Source organism: Mus pahari, chromosome 14 (assembly GCF_900095145.1).
Source record: "Mus pahari chromosome 14, PAHARI_EIJ_v1.1, whole genome shotgun sequence".
NCBI lineage: Eukaryota > Metazoa > Chordata > Mammalia > Rodentia > Muridae > Mus > Mus pahari.
In genome coordinates, this window is record NC_034603.1 from 28,441,085 (window position 1) to 28,457,980 (window position 16,896).

The 16,896-nt window shown below is 45.2% G+C and overlaps 1 protein-coding gene across 2 annotated transcripts; it reads right to left on the bottom strand.

The window, feature by feature from the left end:
* Positions 1 to 391: 391 nt before the first annotated feature.
* Positions 392 to 16,707, bottom strand: Atpaf2 (ATP synthase mitochondrial F1 complex assembly factor 2). Of its 2 annotated transcripts, XM_021213171.2 has the most exons (8): positions 16,405 to 16,707; positions 9,009 to 9,053; positions 8,685 to 8,830; positions 6,843 to 6,940; positions 5,084 to 5,164; positions 3,802 to 3,914; positions 3,280 to 3,395; positions 392 to 939 (listed from the first exon to the last, which is right to left on the bottom strand). In XM_021213171.2, the coding sequence occupies exons 1-8, from the start codon at positions 16,562 to 16,564 to the stop codon at positions 802 to 804; spliced, it is 897 nt and encodes a 298-aa protein (XP_021068830.1). In that variant the 5' UTR covers positions 16,565 to 16,707; the 3' UTR covers positions 392 to 801. The 2 variants fall into 2 exon arrangements, with proteins under 2 accessions (XP_021068830.1, XP_029402369.1); XM_029546509.1 differs by lacking the exon at positions 5,084 to 5,164.
* Between the last annotated feature and the right edge of the window lie 189 nt (positions 16,708 to 16,896).

The window sequence follows — 16,896 nt, forward strand, 5'->3', positions numbered from 1 at the left end:
AAAAAAAAAAAAAAAAAAATTGTCCTTTAATCCCAGCACTGGAGAGGCAGAGGCAGGTGAATTTCTGAGTTCGAGGCCAGCCTGGTCTACATAGTAAGTTCCAGGACAGCCAGGGCTATACAGAGAAACCCTGTCTCGAAAAACCAAAAACAAAACAAAACAAAAAATTGTTTTAAAGAAGAGAAAGAACGAACAGTAAGTAACTGCTTAGACCAAAGATTCACTTTCAAAAGATCATTTGATGAAAAACGGGGGGTGGGGGGGGTGTTGGGGTTCGGGGGTGGGTGGGAGAGGGAGGGCCTTCAGGCCAAAGACAGAAAAGGCTTGCATGTGGCGATGTGCTCATTTCCTGCCCTCCCCATGAGGTTCCTAGCCATTGGTAGCAGACAGAGCTCAGATAAAACAAGAAGAATGGAGAAATGCCAAGGCTCAAATAAAAATGAGGCTTGATATATTTCCAGAATGAAAAAATATTTAATAAAATCAGGGTCAAGAGAAAGTCCCTATACCACTTGTCTCCCTCCCTCACTACTGGTTAGGCCAAGGACGCATGCATCAGAAGCTGTCTGACGTCAAGTCAGACTCCAGGACTTCTCAGGATGCTTATTTATAAGGTCAACCCACACAGGTCAGGGAAGACCAGGTACAGGCTGGGTAGCCCCACAGGTATAGGGCTGAGGGAGCCCAGTGGTACCGGCCAACAGAGCATCACTGGATCCAGAGGTCCAACAGCCAAGGAGGCCCACATCAGGGAGCCTGTGTCTGTGCAATTCCTTCCAGACAGTGTGTGCACCCCAGGCCTCACTCTTGAAGGAGCTTGTGCTTGACTGTAGAGCTTTCTGAGCAGAGGTGGACAAAAAGGGTGCCAGCAGCAGTGCGAGCCCGCAGCTCCTGGAGCTCATAGTCGTGGGCCCACTCAATGTTGCCCCACTTCTGGATCTAAGGAGAGGTAAAGACAAGTTTCTGGGTTAGTGGTCTTGCCTGGTGACCTGAATCACATTCCATTCCCATCACTGGCTCCAGGTGGTGAGCCATGATCCTACCAAACACGTAAGACCTACATGGGCCATCTGGCAATAACTCCAGGAAGCTGGGGCTTAGATAGTCTGGGAGGAACATATCCCAACTTAGGGACTGTCCATTGGGATCCTTTATCTTACATTAAGACCATGCTGCCAGCATGAAGCAGCCTGAAAATCATCATCAACTATGAGTTCTTCTATCTCATTGTCCTTCAAGGCTGTAAGCACTACTATGGGGATGCAGTAAATAAATGAAGCCAGACCATAGGCAACTTTGTTCTGACCCCTAAGGAGCAGCAGAATAGCAGTGATTCTCTGCAACACACAGGAAGCCAGCTGTAGATCCTCTCAGAACTGTAACAAGAGGGAAGAGCTCCGAACCCACCATGCCTTGCAGACATGAGTATTCCAAACCCACCCTACTAGCCTCTCTCTGAAGGAGTCCAGCAGGCCTGGCCAGATCACCAGGGTATAAAAAATATTTCAGGCCATACAAGCTACCTGCATTTCTGGTTGCTTGGTCTCGGTTTGCATAACTGAAATATATTATCTGAGATAAATGACTTTCATTTCAGGTCATTCCTCATTTTGTACAGGATCAAATCCAAAGTGCAGAGGGTCACCTGGCTTGAATTTCATAGCCAAAAGCAGAGTCCAAACCAGAGGCCAGATTTCCTGGTTCCATACCAACCCTATAGTCCTAACAGCTGACATCAGCCCTTCTCATGAAGTAGCCTGACATCAGTGAATGGCTCTCCTCTGCTGTATAGAAATAGGTTGACCCTGGCATTTTTCCAAGCAGAACAATATTCCAAAAAGGTTTTTAATCCCAAAGATACCAACTCCTAATAATATTAACCTTCTGAAGTTGGAGTAATGGCAAAACCCTCAGGACCACAAGAAACACTAAGTTCTCAGTGTCAATGATGCAAACAATGGGATGGGGAGATGGTTTAGCACTTGCTGCACAAGAATGAAGATCCAAGTTCAGATCCCAGCAACCACATAAAAGTCAAGTGGGTATAGTAACCTACCTATAATCAGGGATTCTCCAGAGCAACTTAACTAGCCAAATTAGTGAACTCTGGGTTCAAGCAAGAGACTCTGTCTCAATGCTAAGGTAGAGAATTAATTGAGGAAGATACATCATGTCAGCCTCTACCAGACTGTACACACATGTATCTTTACCTGCATATGCACCACATAAATGTGAACACACACACACACACACACACACACACACACACACACACACACACACAGAGAGAGAGAGAGAGAGAGAGAGAGAGAGAGAGAGAGAGAGAGAGAGAGAGAGAATAAAAATAGTGAAAAAATGAAAGTACAAACAAAAGCCAGACACCGTGGCACACATTTGTGATCTCAGGAGGCAAAGGCAAGAGCATCTTCAGATGTTCCAGGCTAGGCTAGTGTACATAGTGAGTTTCAGACCAGTCAGGTCTACATAGCAAGGCTTGTCTCAGAAAAGCCAAAATAAAATAAAAATGTAAATAAGCCATCTATCGTGACATATATCCATAATCCCAGCATGCGAGAGGCTGAGGCAGGAAGATCAGAAGTTCATGATTAGGCTCAGATACACAATGAGCTCAAGGTTGGTCTAGACTACATGGGACTCTTTCAACAAAGCAAAACAAAGACAAGCCAAAAATCAAACTGTGAACAGCAGCATGGAAAAACCTTAGTTTTCCTGCCCACTAAATCAAATGTGTGCAAGTAGCAGCTACTCCTCGACTCCTCTGCCATCCAGGAGAAATAGCAGGAGGACAAAACAGGACAGATGAGACCCAAATACCTTTATCTGCCCATGAGCCTCCAAGTGCACAGTGGTGGCCTTAGCCCTAGTAACACGGACATGGGTGCAAACCTCAGTGTAACTAACGTTCTCCAGAAGTGCAATCTAACATTATAAAATGTGGGTAAATACAAGTCCTACCCAATCAAGCTGTTGAAGAGGAGCTGGGGGCCAAGGAGAGTACTGAACAATTCTGAAACCTTTCACATGCATGGATGTGTGTGTGTGTGTGTGTGTGTGTGTGGTGTTGATGATGGAACCCAGGGCCCAGAGCATACTAGGCTAGCACACTAGTAAGTGAGCCACACCCTTAGCCTGAGCAACACTTAAACCTTTATTGTTCCTTAGTTTGATCTTTTTTTTTTTTTTTACATGTACAAAGTAATAAAATTCAATGAATCTGAATCAGAAAGGGTTAAGGTGGGAACTGAGATCAGAACTTACCTGGTACTCTTCCTCCAGGCGTGACAGAAGCACAGCTTGTTCCACAGTCAGGCGCAAGTCAATCAGGCCCAAAGTCAGCAACATGGATTTGAGCTGGGCCACTACAAACTCAATCCCTAGGGGTAGGGGACACAAGCCCAGTCAGAATGGATAGCCTACTGCCTGTCAGTTTCTACCCCTCATGGAAAGGGGGTAGGAGGTACACTCCTAAGACCCACCTGAGCTGATACTCTCCTGCAGAATAATACTCCTTTTCTTGGGGTAACCCACCTCTGCCTTCTCCTGGATAAGTATATGACCTGAACGAGGTTAATTTGCATATCCCCCAGGCCTCACTCCATGATTGGTTTAAAGATGGCTATATGGGTCCAAACTAACGCGACTTCCTGGAGGCTGTGTGACCCTGGAGAACTAAGTAAAAGGGTAGGAAATCAAAGCCACCCAGCCTCCATGCTCAGAGTACTCAAGAGGGATGTGTCACTATGTACCCAACCCTCCAGGCCCACGAAGCCCAAACTGTACCTTGCAGAGCCCACATGTTGTAAGACGACAAGTGGCTGGTAAGCACCTCTCGGGTCTGGGTAGGGATGCTGGGTCCCATTATGCTGGTGGAGGAGCCAATCTCCAAACCATACCTATAAGGGGAAGACATGAGCATGTCTCTGGCACACTGTTCCCCAAAAGCAGTCTAACTTTTAACTAGAAGCAAAAAACCTAACCAAGCCAAGCCAACAGATATGGCATATGTGCTTTCCTCAGATGGCAGTGCATGGAAGTGCATGCCTATGACCACAGGGCTCAGAAGGCTGAGGCAGGGTGATCACGGGCAGAAGGCCAATGTGCCTGGATTACGTGAGACCTTATTTCAAAGAATCAAAACAAACAAATAAATAAAAATAGCCCCCTCAGGATGTCCGGATCATTGTGAGGACTCAGGAAATGTATAACAAGTGATAATCTCTGTGAAAATTGTTACAACGCAAGAAAAATCATCTAGGTATTTATTCCAAAACCCTGCAGACAAGGCAGAGCCATGGGGACCACACCTTCCCCATTTCACTTGGAAAGAGCTGACGCTGAATTTATTTTGCTACCTTATCAATATCTGTTCAACTCTGTACTTACTAGAGTCTTGTGTTAAGGAAAGTGTTGAGTACCATCAATCTCTAGGAGCCACACATCCACAGATAGTATTCACAATGCTGCAGGAAGCTACCCTGACTGCTGTTTATGTGCACGTGTATCTTATACAGTCACTTTTACTTAGCAGGCTGGATTAGTCCATTGCAAGTCAAACTAAGGCTCAGAGACCTGCTGGGGGAGAGGCCTGGGGCCTTTGGTGCTTCTTGGGGACTTAGAGCTGCCCCTGCATTTGTCATGGTATAACCCAGTAGCAGTTATTTGGGAACAATGATCAAAATGATTTTTTTTTTTTTTTAGTTTATTTATCTCATGTATGTGAGTACACTGTCACTGTCTTCAGACACACCAGAAGAGGGCATCGGATCCCATTACAGATGGTTGTGAGCCACCATGTGATTTCTGGGAAATAAACTCAGGACCTCTGGAAGAACAGCCAGTGCTCTTAATCACTGAGCCATCTCTCCGGCCCAACCAAAATGATTTTGAGGAACATGTTTAACAAGGTAACCCCTACTTCTCAATACCTGAGGGAGCTCAAGCTCAGGAGGGTTCTGGCTCAGGAAGGCAGCCTGAGATTGCAGGTGTACTGTGTGTCCCTGACCCCAGCACCCAACCCAATACCAGGTCTATTCGATGTTCCCTGTGGGACTGCACATCTTACCTTTTCTCAGCCCACTCTATGATAGGATCCCATTCGTTCTTTTGAAGTTCCACTAATGTCTCTGGCTCTTCCACCCTGTAGCTAATTCATTGTAAAAACCACCTTCATTAATAAAAAAGTACAATTCCTTCATTGAGGGACAGAAAAGGAAAACGCAAAGTGCAAAAGCACAAACTTTACACCAACAACCCAGCATCCTAATTCGTGTCCCATAAAGCCATGGTGCTCAGAGTGCAGCCTAGGGGACCACTTGGGCCAATAGCGTCAGCTCTAGCCTCACTTCAGAAGCTCATCAGCAGGACACTTTCTTTGGTAAATTCCACACTGATGACAAGCAGAACCTCTGGGGTTCTGGTCATGTTTCCACATGTCCTCCAGGGACTTTTACTGTAGCTTGAGTTGCAATTCATTATCTTCCAGTTCCCAAGTACTTGTCAGGTCCAAATGAGCCCTTGTTAGTGCTACTCAAAAGCAGATCTGCAATAAAAATGGGATCCATACCCACTGGACACAGTGCGGTGCTACAAGTTCAGTGACAGCTCCCTCAAGACCCCTGCTCCTGGCCAAGGACCAAATGGCTGCTGACCTCAAGAGCCTAGCCACCTCCTGGAGTGGCTCCTTTTCCCAAGGGGATCACCACACAATCAGGTGGTATAATTCATTTTGATAAAGACACAGAAGGGTCAGTTGATAGGAGCTAACCTACACAGTCTCGTGGATGGGAACCCTAGGGCACCACAGAAAGCTAGTTTTCTGTAAGCAGAGGAGTATGAAGAAAAGCTGAGCTGCTGAGAGCAGAGCAGGAAGCCTTTCTGCCCTACCCAATCCTGGACCTGAAGAGTGGAGGTAGGTAGAACTTGGTCCAACTGCCCTTGTTTGCTTGTTGGAACCCTGTATAGTTTTCGAGAAGCCTTCTTTTTTTTTTTTTTTTTTTTTTAAATTTTTTTTTTTTTTTTAAAGATTTATTTATTATATGTAAGTACACTGTAGCTGTCTTCAGACACTCCAGAAGAGGGCGTCAGATCTCGTTACGGATGGTTATGAGCCACCATGTGGTTGCTGGGATTTGAACTCTGGACCTTTGGAAGAGCAGTCGGGTGCTCTTANCCACTGAGCCATCTCACCAGCCCACGAGAAGCCTTCTTTACCAAAGGGAAGCAGAATGCACTCTGTTCCCTAAAAGCCACTGTTCCCTAGCAAAAACAGAGTAGGCTTTCCTACTCCCTTCTTTTCAGCGCACCTATGCTAGCATCCCAAGCAATCCCTGGGGGGACTCTAAGCCTCTGAGTAATAGGGCCAGCAGGACCAGTACTGCATAGTCATTCAGCTGTTTCTCTGATGTTGCTTTAATATCACTCTCCAACAAGCAAATACAGACACAGGGGAGAATTCAGAATTGGGAGAGACTGGCCCCTGACTACTGCCACCTGTAATGACAGGGATGCTAATTCAGGAACACACTGAGGGCCAGATGTGCTGCTGGGGGTTGGCCAACGGGTCCTATGATTCTGGAGCCTGTGGGAATGGTATACATCTCTATGGCAACTCAGCTCAGTCTAAGGGGTACCCTGTGCTAGAACAGTCTGAGAAGTTCTCCTCCTGGGGTTCAGTCATATCAAGTGGGCTACCTTCTTGCTCTCTTGCAAAATAATGACAAAAGCCTTGCCCTTTCCTCCACTGATATGCTTTGGACAAATGAAACAAAATAGACTAAGAGGTTCACACCACCCAAGAAGACTATTCATCTAATGTCACTTACCAGATGGTGTCAGTGTCTAGAAACTTCACAGCTGCCCGGATCAGCTGGTCTTTGTTTCGCTGGGTTGGGTTGTCCAAGGATGTATTGCACAATGTGGTCTTAATGAAAAGGTAGAAGAAGCTCTGTCAGCCTCTGTGGGGTTCAGACATGCATACAACTGCATCTGACATACAGCTGACAACACATCAGAGCCATGCAGTAGAGCCATTGTCACAGCCGCTGCCACAGCAGCCTATCTGCTGGAGGATCTGAAAACCAGGCTCCGTCTTCAAACTCAATTGTGCTCCCAGATTCATTGGCCTCTCACAGTGGTCTTTCTTGGGGTAGTGAACTTCCTCAAAGTTTCAGGGCTTTATATATTTTCACATACATGACTATCAGGTTAACCTCAATAACAATGCTTTGGGGCAGATGCTATCCTTTTCAGAGATGTGAAAATTGAGGCCCACAGAGGTAAAACACATGCGCACATACAATAAAGGCATGAAGCTCAAAATAACAGAGAAGCTTTACCAGCTTGTCTGACACCTCAGAAAACAAGTCAGGCAGACTGAACTGGGACCAAGATATTTTCCTAGTGTTTGCTCATCAAGAAGAGGCTTCTCAGACTACTCTAGGCCTCAGTGTGTGGCCTTGTCACCCTGATTACACTAGAGAGTCAAGAAGTAGACTATGCTGTTGAGGCCCATCTGGGTCTGCAGTGAGTGGAATGAGAACACCTAGTCCCAGTACTTCCTTAGAACCACGTGAGGGCTGCATGCATGGTATCATCTGCCCACCCATGGCACCATAAGGTGGGCAGTACGGTAGGGGTCACGGGGTTGAAGGGGGAGCTCTCTGTAAGGCCGAGGGGGCTGCAGAGGCAGGGCTTCAGGGGCTTCAATGACGTGGAGCATCCTCCTTTCCTCACCCTTCTGGCTGCCTGGGTCCCGTACCCCACCAATGTTCACTGAGCTCACTGAGTAAAACCCCATGGCCATTGCTCCTCTGTCACTAACCAAGCTATGAAAGACACAGGAAATAAACAGGTAAATAGAAAACAGGCCACTACAGACTAAGTGGTGATGAAACAAATGACTAACTGCTGTAATGAAAAATAAAGGCTGGGTTCAGGTGAGGCAGCACACACCTTTAATCCCAGCACTTGGGAGGCAGAGCAGGCAGATTTCTGTGAGTTCGAGGTTAGACTGGTCTACAGAGCAAATTCCAAGATAGCCAGAACTATATAAACAAAACAAAACAAACTGTTTCAATAATAATAATAATAATAATAATAATAATAATAATAATAAAATAAAGATGAGAGACATGGCTGAGATGCGGAGTGTTTGCTTAGTGTGCACAAACCCTGGGCTCATCCCCCAGCACTGCATAAACAGGACATGGGGACACACACCCATCATCTCAGCACTCAGGCAGTCAAGGCAGAAGTTCAAGGTCATTTACAGCTACAGATCAAGTTGGACGCCTGCCTGAGACATGAGCCTGTGTCTCAAAAAACCAAAACCAACCAAACAACAAGAATAAAACAGAATGGGGGCAGGAGGAGCACTGGGAGTCATTAATGGTGACTTCTGTCCAGAAACCAGGGGGAAAAGTCACACAACTCAGCTTAGTGTTCCAAGTAGAGCGGACTACAGGTAGCCAGGCCAGGCAGGGAAAGACTTTGACCTGTTCAGTGACAGATGGTTTAAGTGTGGTTGCAGATAGGCAGACAGAAGCCTCATCTACCCCAGAGCCTTGTCAAAATATGGAAAGAACTATGAGTTTTTGCCAGGAAGGCTTGGGGAGCATCAGGTCAAAGTCTGTATGATAAAAGTCGGCTTGCTACAAGTTTGTTACCAGGTGCATGGTGTAGAACTTGATGGTATCCTGCTGAGAGTCCCATTCAGTGGCCACTGCGATGGCCAGGGCCTCGCTGGGAACGGTAAAAAGCTTGGCTTGGGGAGTTTTCAGCTTTCTGTGGTCCAGGTTTATCTCAAAGCCACCTTAAAAGATCAAATGAAAGTTCTCAGGGAATGTGGATTCGAGTGACCATTCCTGTACTTTAGCAACCAACTTGGTGCACACAAAGACAACACTGACATAAGTGCCACCATCATCTGGCTGGAGACAAAAGTATGCCCCAACCATTCACAAAGAGGCCATCAGATTTTTCACACTTACCTTCACCCTGTGAGATGCTGACATTCTGATAAAACCTCTTCCTTTCTGTAAGACAGATTTTTCAGAGAATTTAAAGTAGCATCAAGAGGGCGCCAGAGACAACATCAACTTGTATCATTATTGCTAATGCTGATTGGTTGGCTTGATTTTCATATCGCCATTCAAGGTCTGCCCTAGTCTGCAGTATACTCAACAGCTTCTGAGTAAAGCTCGGAAAAGGGAACAACCCCTCTGCAGGGACAAGGGGAGAACAGGACTCAATGGTTATACCTCACCTAGTCTCCAAGCAGGGAGACAACTCTGATCAAGAGCCAGTGGAGCATTCAGATTGTGACCTGGGAACTTCCAACACCTGCTCTAGCAGCCAGTCTGCCCACTCATGCTGCCCCAGGCCAGCATAATGTACGTGAATGTAAAGTTGGTTTGTGAAAGGAATAGAGCCAGAGACTCCTTTCAGGCAGATGCCTCTGAGGAAGGAAGTCAATGTGTGTGCTTATGTACACATGAATGTAAATGTGTGATGTACAGGCAGAAAATAAAGCTAACAAAAACATCTCCCATCTTCTCTAATGCATGTATTTAATTAACCAGCTTGCTTGTATATTCAACAGGAACTCTAAATATTTCCTTCAAGAAGGGGGATGATCTGTTTTATATATCTTTGTTAGAATTACAAGAACTTAGAGAAACTTCATATGTGTGCAAGGCAGGGAGAGGGTACTGGGGAGGGTTTGATAATGAGTAAGATATAAAAATCCTTGTCTTCATGCACTTTAAATTTTTAATAAAGTTATCAGACCTCCAAAAGAGGCATGGAAATAAGAGGACTAGTTGGAAAGAGGAGGTACAAAGGGAGGGAATGAAGGATAATGGAGAAGGATATTCTCAAAGACTGGCCACTGAAGGCTCACATATTTGCATGCTTGGTGGGTCTTACTGGTGCACTGTTGGGAACGATTAGGAGTGAGGTCTTGGTGAAAGAGGTGTAACCCGGAGATGGCTTTGAGGTTTCAAAAGCTTATGCCAGGCTCTGTCTCTCTCTCTCTGCCTGCTGCCTGTGGATCAAGATGTAGCCCTCAGCTACTTCTCCAGCACCATGCCTGCCACCATGTTTTTTACCATGACGATAATGGTCTAACCCTTTGAAACTATAAGCAAGTTTCCCATTAAATACCTTCTTTTATAAGAGCTGCTTTGCTCATGATGTCTCTTCACAGCAATAGAACACTGACTAAGACAATATATATGTATAAAATTGTAAAAGAATAATTCTAAGAATTATCAGCTCTGGCCACTGAGATAATATGACACAATTGATCATAGCATCTGAAACTATAACACCATTCTACTATTTCACACATTCTACAACAAAATAGGTAAGTTTCTGCCACCGTTAAATTTCCCTACTTTATCTGCCACCCAGGTAGGCTAGCCACAGCCTCCTTTCCTATCTGTGATTGAAGTTGTACACTACAACCACTGTGCTTTCTGGTGCCTCTACTGGGTAACGTGCAAAAGTCTGGCCAGGCAGAAGTCAGTGAGAACAATTCTTCACACAGGCTTGAGAAATGGGTAAAAGAGACTGGGGATAGAGATAGGACAGAAACTGACTGTGAAGGACCGACTCTACCAAAGCTGCCAGGCAGCTAAGTTTCCTATAACCCTCATCTTCTGGCATGCTCTGCTAGCCAGGGCTATCTTTATATCTGAGTAAGAATTTAAACGTATGGATAGTATGATGATTAGAGAGGAAATAAAGAATGCAGAAAATAAGACAGTAGAAAGGTAAAAGAACCCAAGAGACATGGCTTCATATTCAAAAGCTTTAGATAGGGCTTTTCATTCTGAAGTTTTGACACAGGGCAAACACCAGTCTTCTTACCGGTCCTTACATTCAAGGACCAGCCTTGCGGATGAGATGTGCTCTCCAGAGATTCTGTCTAGTGAGAGCAAAATGAACAAGTGACTTCAATAACAGTAAGAACATGTGGATGGTGGGAATACAGATGGAGGAATCCTTATCTCATCTTTTGAGTTGCAAGAGGACCTCTGAATAAGCAGTCAAGAGTTTATATGTGGGGGCTGGAGAGATGGCTTAGCACTAACTGCTGAGCACTGACTGCTCTTCCAGAGGTTCTGAGTTCAATTCCCAGCAACCACATGGTGGCTCACAGCCATCTGTAATGGGATCTGATGCCCTCTTTTGGTGTGTCTGAAGACAGCTATAGTGTACTCATATACATAAAATAAATAAATCTTTTAAAATAAATAAATAAATAAATAAATAAAATTGTTTGAACGAATCTAAAAAGAGTTCATATGTGAGCCACAGAAGCAACAGTCACTAAATCTCAGTAACTGATTTGCTTGGGAAGGGATATGTAGAAAATAATTTTCAGGAGTAGAATGACTTACATGAAGCTCAGTTGATGAAGTACTTGCTGCACAAGTATGCTGATCTAGTTGAATGCCCTGTACCCATATAAAAAGTCAGAGAATAGTCATGCATGCTTGCAATACCCGTGCTGGAGAAGTGGGAACAAACAGGGGGATCCCTACAGCTTGCTGGCCATCTAGCTTGGCCAATTCAGCAGCCTTGTCTCAAAACACATGGAGAGGGTCAGCAAGATGGCTCAGCAGGTAAATGTGCTTGTCATGCAAACCCAATGACTGAAATTCAATCTCTAGATCCCACACGAGTTTGCAAGGAGAGAACTGACTCCATAAAGATGGCCTCTGTCCTCCACATGGACGTGTGGTACATATATCCACACACATGTATAAACAATGAAAAACAAAGGGGCAGTCATAAGAAAACAAGAGAAAAAGCCAGCAGAGAACAACTCTGAAAAGCTGGTCATAGAAGACTGCTGAATGAGAAATTAATAACCTCTAGCCTTTCTTTCCTGAGACGTTGCTTAAGTCCATAGACAGAAACAAGTGGTTTTCAGTGTCACATTCTTCTTAAATCCCTCTTGTCTAATGTATGGTTATTCTACCACTCACAGTTTAGGAGCTGTTCCCCTGCCCCCCACTTTTAAGAACCTAAAGGCACAGGACTACAATTCCCAGACTACACCAAGAATCTGTGCCAACCATACAATCACGATACCGTTATCTTTTAAAACAGCGCCATCTGGTGGGTCTTGGACTTTAAAGCTAAATTCAAAACAGTTAACCTTTTATAATACCATGGCTAAGTGGTGGTTTTCAGACATCAAAATTCTTCTAATACAAACATATAAAGCAAGCCTCCAACTCAGGCCAGGCATGGTGGTGCGTGCCCTTAGCCACAGCTCTGAGGACGCAGAGGTGGGCAGTTTGAGGCCTACTTGGTCTACATAGAGATCAAAGCCATCCAGAGATACACAGAAAGACCATCTCAATAATTAATGTAATTAATAATCCACAGAGATACTACATCACACCCTTTGAGGTGACTATAATAAAAAATTCAGACAATAACAAGTTTTAGTGAGGATATAAAGAAATTTGAGACTTCATGTACTAGTATTAGAAATTTAAAACAATCCACCTTAAAAAACAAAAAACTGTATGGGCTAGGAGGTGGGGACACAAGTATTTAATCTCATCAATTGAGAGCAGAGGCAGATGGCTCTCTGTAGTGTGAGGCCAGCCTGGCCTACAAAGCTAGTTCCAGGACAGCTATGGCTATACAGAAAAACTCTTATCTTGACACCCCTCCACACCAAAAAAAACAAAAAAACAAAAAAACAAAACCAAAACCAAACAAAACAAAAAACCCCAAATCTTACTATTCCTTAATGAGTTTATTTCCATTTGATCCAGCAATTTTAAGCTTAGAAAATATATCCAGGAAAGATAAAACCAAACCCATGCAAAAACTTGTACACAAATACCTGTATCAGCACCATTCATAATAACCAAAGAGCAGAAACAACTCACATGTCCATAAATGGACAAGTAAAATGTGTATTTGTACACCAAGCTATTCAGCAATAAGAAGACTGGACTATGGATATATGTATGATACAACACAGACAGACCTTGAGAACATCATACTCAATGACTAAGTGGAAGAGGCTAGTCCTAAGCTCCACACAATGCTATGTCCAAAACAGAAATCTCTAAGAAAGTAGTGGGTGCCCACGGCTGGGGAGATGGCCAGGCAGGTGGATGGTACTAAAGGGTACTCACTGCCTTTTTTTTTTTTTTTTAAATGTATTTAGGTATTTTGCCTGCATGTATGTCTATCCACAATGTGCACACCTTGTGCCCAAGGCTAGAAGGCATTTGATCCCCTGGGACTGAAGTTATGAATGGTTGTGAGCTGCATGTAGGTGCTGGGAACCAAACCCAGGTCCTTGGGAAGAGCAACCAGTGCTCTTAACATGGAGCCAGCACTCTATCCCCTACTGACTACTTTTTACCATGACAAAAATGTTCTTAAACTGACTGTGATGGTCATTCAAATTAGTGAATATACACTAGGGAATGTACTGTATGTTAAGTGAATTATATGTATTAGATTTTTAAATTTTATCTCACCTGTGAGTGCTTTGCCCAACTGTATGTACATGTGCTATGTACCCACAGAGGTCGAGGTCAGAAGAGGGTATCTGATCCCATGGAACTGGAGTTACAAATGGCTGTGAGTCACTGGGAACTGAACCCATTCTCTGTAAGAGCAACAAGTGTTCTTAATCTCTGGGCCATCTCTCCAGCCCCTTAAGTAAACTATATCTTAATAAAGGTGTTTAAAATTCTGCCAGGGTCAGAGAGATGGCTCAGTGGGTAAAGGTGTTTACCTGCAAGTCTGACTCCAAGTTTAATCTCCCAAGCCCATGTAAAGGTAGAAAGAGAACACCAACTCTCAGGGTTGTCCTCTCATCTCCACATGTACACAGTGGCACATGGATGCCCCAATACATGCATACACAAATAAATATATGTAATAAATTCTTGCAGCCAAACATATAAGTGCACTATTTTCCAAATTGCTTTTCATCTGGAGCAGAGGACACTCCTATGAGAATGGCAAAGCAGGTAACATCTCTGAAGTGGCAGAACCTTGGCCAGCAGGCAATCTGTAAGTGGTAGGAACAGGACAGGACTTGAAGCTTTTATTTCCTTCAGAAGCCTCTCCTCTCCTGACAATCTTCTATGGTGTGGCTGGTCCCAACCTTGACAACTGGATTCTTAACGAAGGACTTAATAATTTACATACTTCAGAGAGACACAAAAATCTCTCCCACCTGGGGAGGACACAAAGAGCAAAGCATACCCTAGGGAGGCACAGCATAAACAAAGGAGCACATTCAGGAGTTCACTAATAGGCAAAGGGTCAGTTTAAGCGCGTGATGCTTTTTGCTTTCCATCATGTAGGTGCTTGATCTGCCATCTTTTCTTCTGCATTACAGACTTACCAGTTGGCTCTTAGCATTATCTAGCACACAGTAGGTAGTCAAATGTGGAAGAAAATAGGAATGTATGAATGAATGAGTGAATGAGTGAATGAGGCATAGAGAGATATCTGGAAGTCAAGTCCGTTCTCCTCCCCATACACCATGACCTCAAGTGATCCTATCTCAGGCTCCCAAGTAGCTGATACATGTGACACCACACTTAGCATCTTCCTTCGTCTTTACTGGCTTTTCCTGCCCCACTTTTAGGCCTTTGTTTGTGTCCTGATAAGTAAAAGTCAGCTCCCTGGTGCATCCACTCTCCTTCCCAATTTATATAAAATTATGGGCTATAGATCATTGAAACGGCTCACCATGTACAGACACTGACCACTAAACCCAACATCCTCAGTTCAATCCCTGAAAGCCGCAACCAAGTCCTGCTAGTTGTCCTCTGACCTCCATGTGCATGCTAAGTGCACACACAGACTAAATAAAACAAAAAATTATGGAATTTACAGCCTAAAGAATTCTTAAAGGCGGGCTGGTAGGATGGCTCAGTGGGTAAGAGCACCCGACTGCTCTTCCGAAGGTCCTGAGTTCAAATCCCAGCAACCACATGGTGGCTCACAACCATCCATAACNAGATCTGACTCCCCCCTCTGGAGTGTCTGAAGATAGCTACAGTGTACTTACATATAATAAATAAATAAATCTTTAAAAAAAAAAAAAAAAAAAAGAATTCTTAAAGGCAATCTCATGCTTCAGATCACCAAAGAAAGCAACATCATACATGCCCAAGACCACAGGACCTCAGAGATTTTGTCAACAACAGACCCCAGATTTGAACTCTTATGCCAATTGCCAAACTGCCTGTGGAATTGTTGCTTAATGAGGGCAGTGTTACGGCAAGACCTCTAACACCCAGGCATCACCTCTGGTCATGTTACACCCCCTTTTCTCCCACCAAACTCTTACTCATCTATCAAGCCCCAGTTTAAATGCCCTTTCAATCACCCTGTACACGCTCATCCTTGTGATCTCTTTAAGTCCTTCGTAGTTCCCACATCACAATGTATTGCAAACTATTGTTTCGTAAGTAAGCATAATGAATCCTGCATCTGACATTGCGAATCATTCAGGTGAGACCACATGTCCTCAACACAAAACAACTAACTAAATTTAGAGAGGTCCTCACTACTTTTCCTTCACTGAAGTGAACCTCACTCCTAACAATCTCTCTCCAGAAGCAATGAAATAACCTTCTTTCAGTCTTATTACAGTCCTCAGTAGGTCAAAGGAGCCTGGCATAAACTCCCACTTAGAGAAGGCTGCAGAGAATGCAGAGGCTGTGGCACAGAGGGCCTGCAAACCCTTAAGGAAGTGTGCTGTGTGGGGGGTGGAAGACTTAAGGCCTGCCTGCTCTATGCCAAGTCTTGTGCTGGGTCCTGAGGACACAACGCAGTCAGGCCAGTCTTTGCCTTCCATAGCCTCAACCAGTCTGCTCTGTGACCTTGGATGTCCTGACTGAAAGCCCAGATTTTTCCTTTCTGAATTCAACGAAGACACCTGCTTCCCTTTAAAAGGAAAAACAAAAAACAAAACAAAACAAAACCCCTGAAGCTGGGTGGTGGTGGTGGCAGCACTCAGGAACTAGAGACAGGGGGATTTCTGAGTTCGAGGCCAGCCTGGTCTATAGAGTGAGTTCCAGGACAGCCAGGGCTACACAGAAAAATCCTATCTCGAAAAAAGAAGAAAAATAAAAATGAAAGGAAATTGAGAAAAGCCTCAAGAGCCAAATATCTCCTACCCTGGGCACGCTGTGTGCCCTAAAGTCACCCCCGCGCTGGTTTGGATGTCATTTTTCAAATTGAAACAGAACTCTATTGCTCTAAATATTCGCATGGGCCTGAACCCTGCCTCGGTCACCCCGCACTGCACGTCAGACACCTTTCGCCAGGTGAGCCCGACTTGGCTCCCGACCAAAAAGTCACAGTATGTCCGGGCCTCACCTGTTGGCGGGACGTAGGCCCGGGCCGGAGGCCGCGGAGCTGGCCCCGGCCACACTGAGACGGTGGGGTCACTGAGAGGCCGGTCCAAGAGACCGCGCCACCGGCCCCTCAGCCGGGGGTAGATCCGCCACATCCTGCCCAAGGACTTGGGTGGACACATACGTGGAAACAGAGTGCAGGAAAAGAGCGAAGAGATCCCCAAACCCCTCGCCGGTTCTGTACGGAAACCTCTCACCAAGGGTTCAAAGCCCTCAGCCTCCTCAGCACGCCGCCATCTTCCTCGTGACACCTACGGCGCGCCGTCGCAGCCGCGCGCGCCCCCTGCGCACCGCTCCCGCCCCTGTCAATCAGCATCATAAACGTGCTCGCCACGCCCCCTCCAGGCCGCGCCACGGGAAGAAAACTACAAGTCCCAGAGGGCCGTTCGCGCACTGCGCCACGTGCTTTCTCTGTCCGCCAATGGGCGGAAGCGCCGCGTGAGCTTGCTCCCGC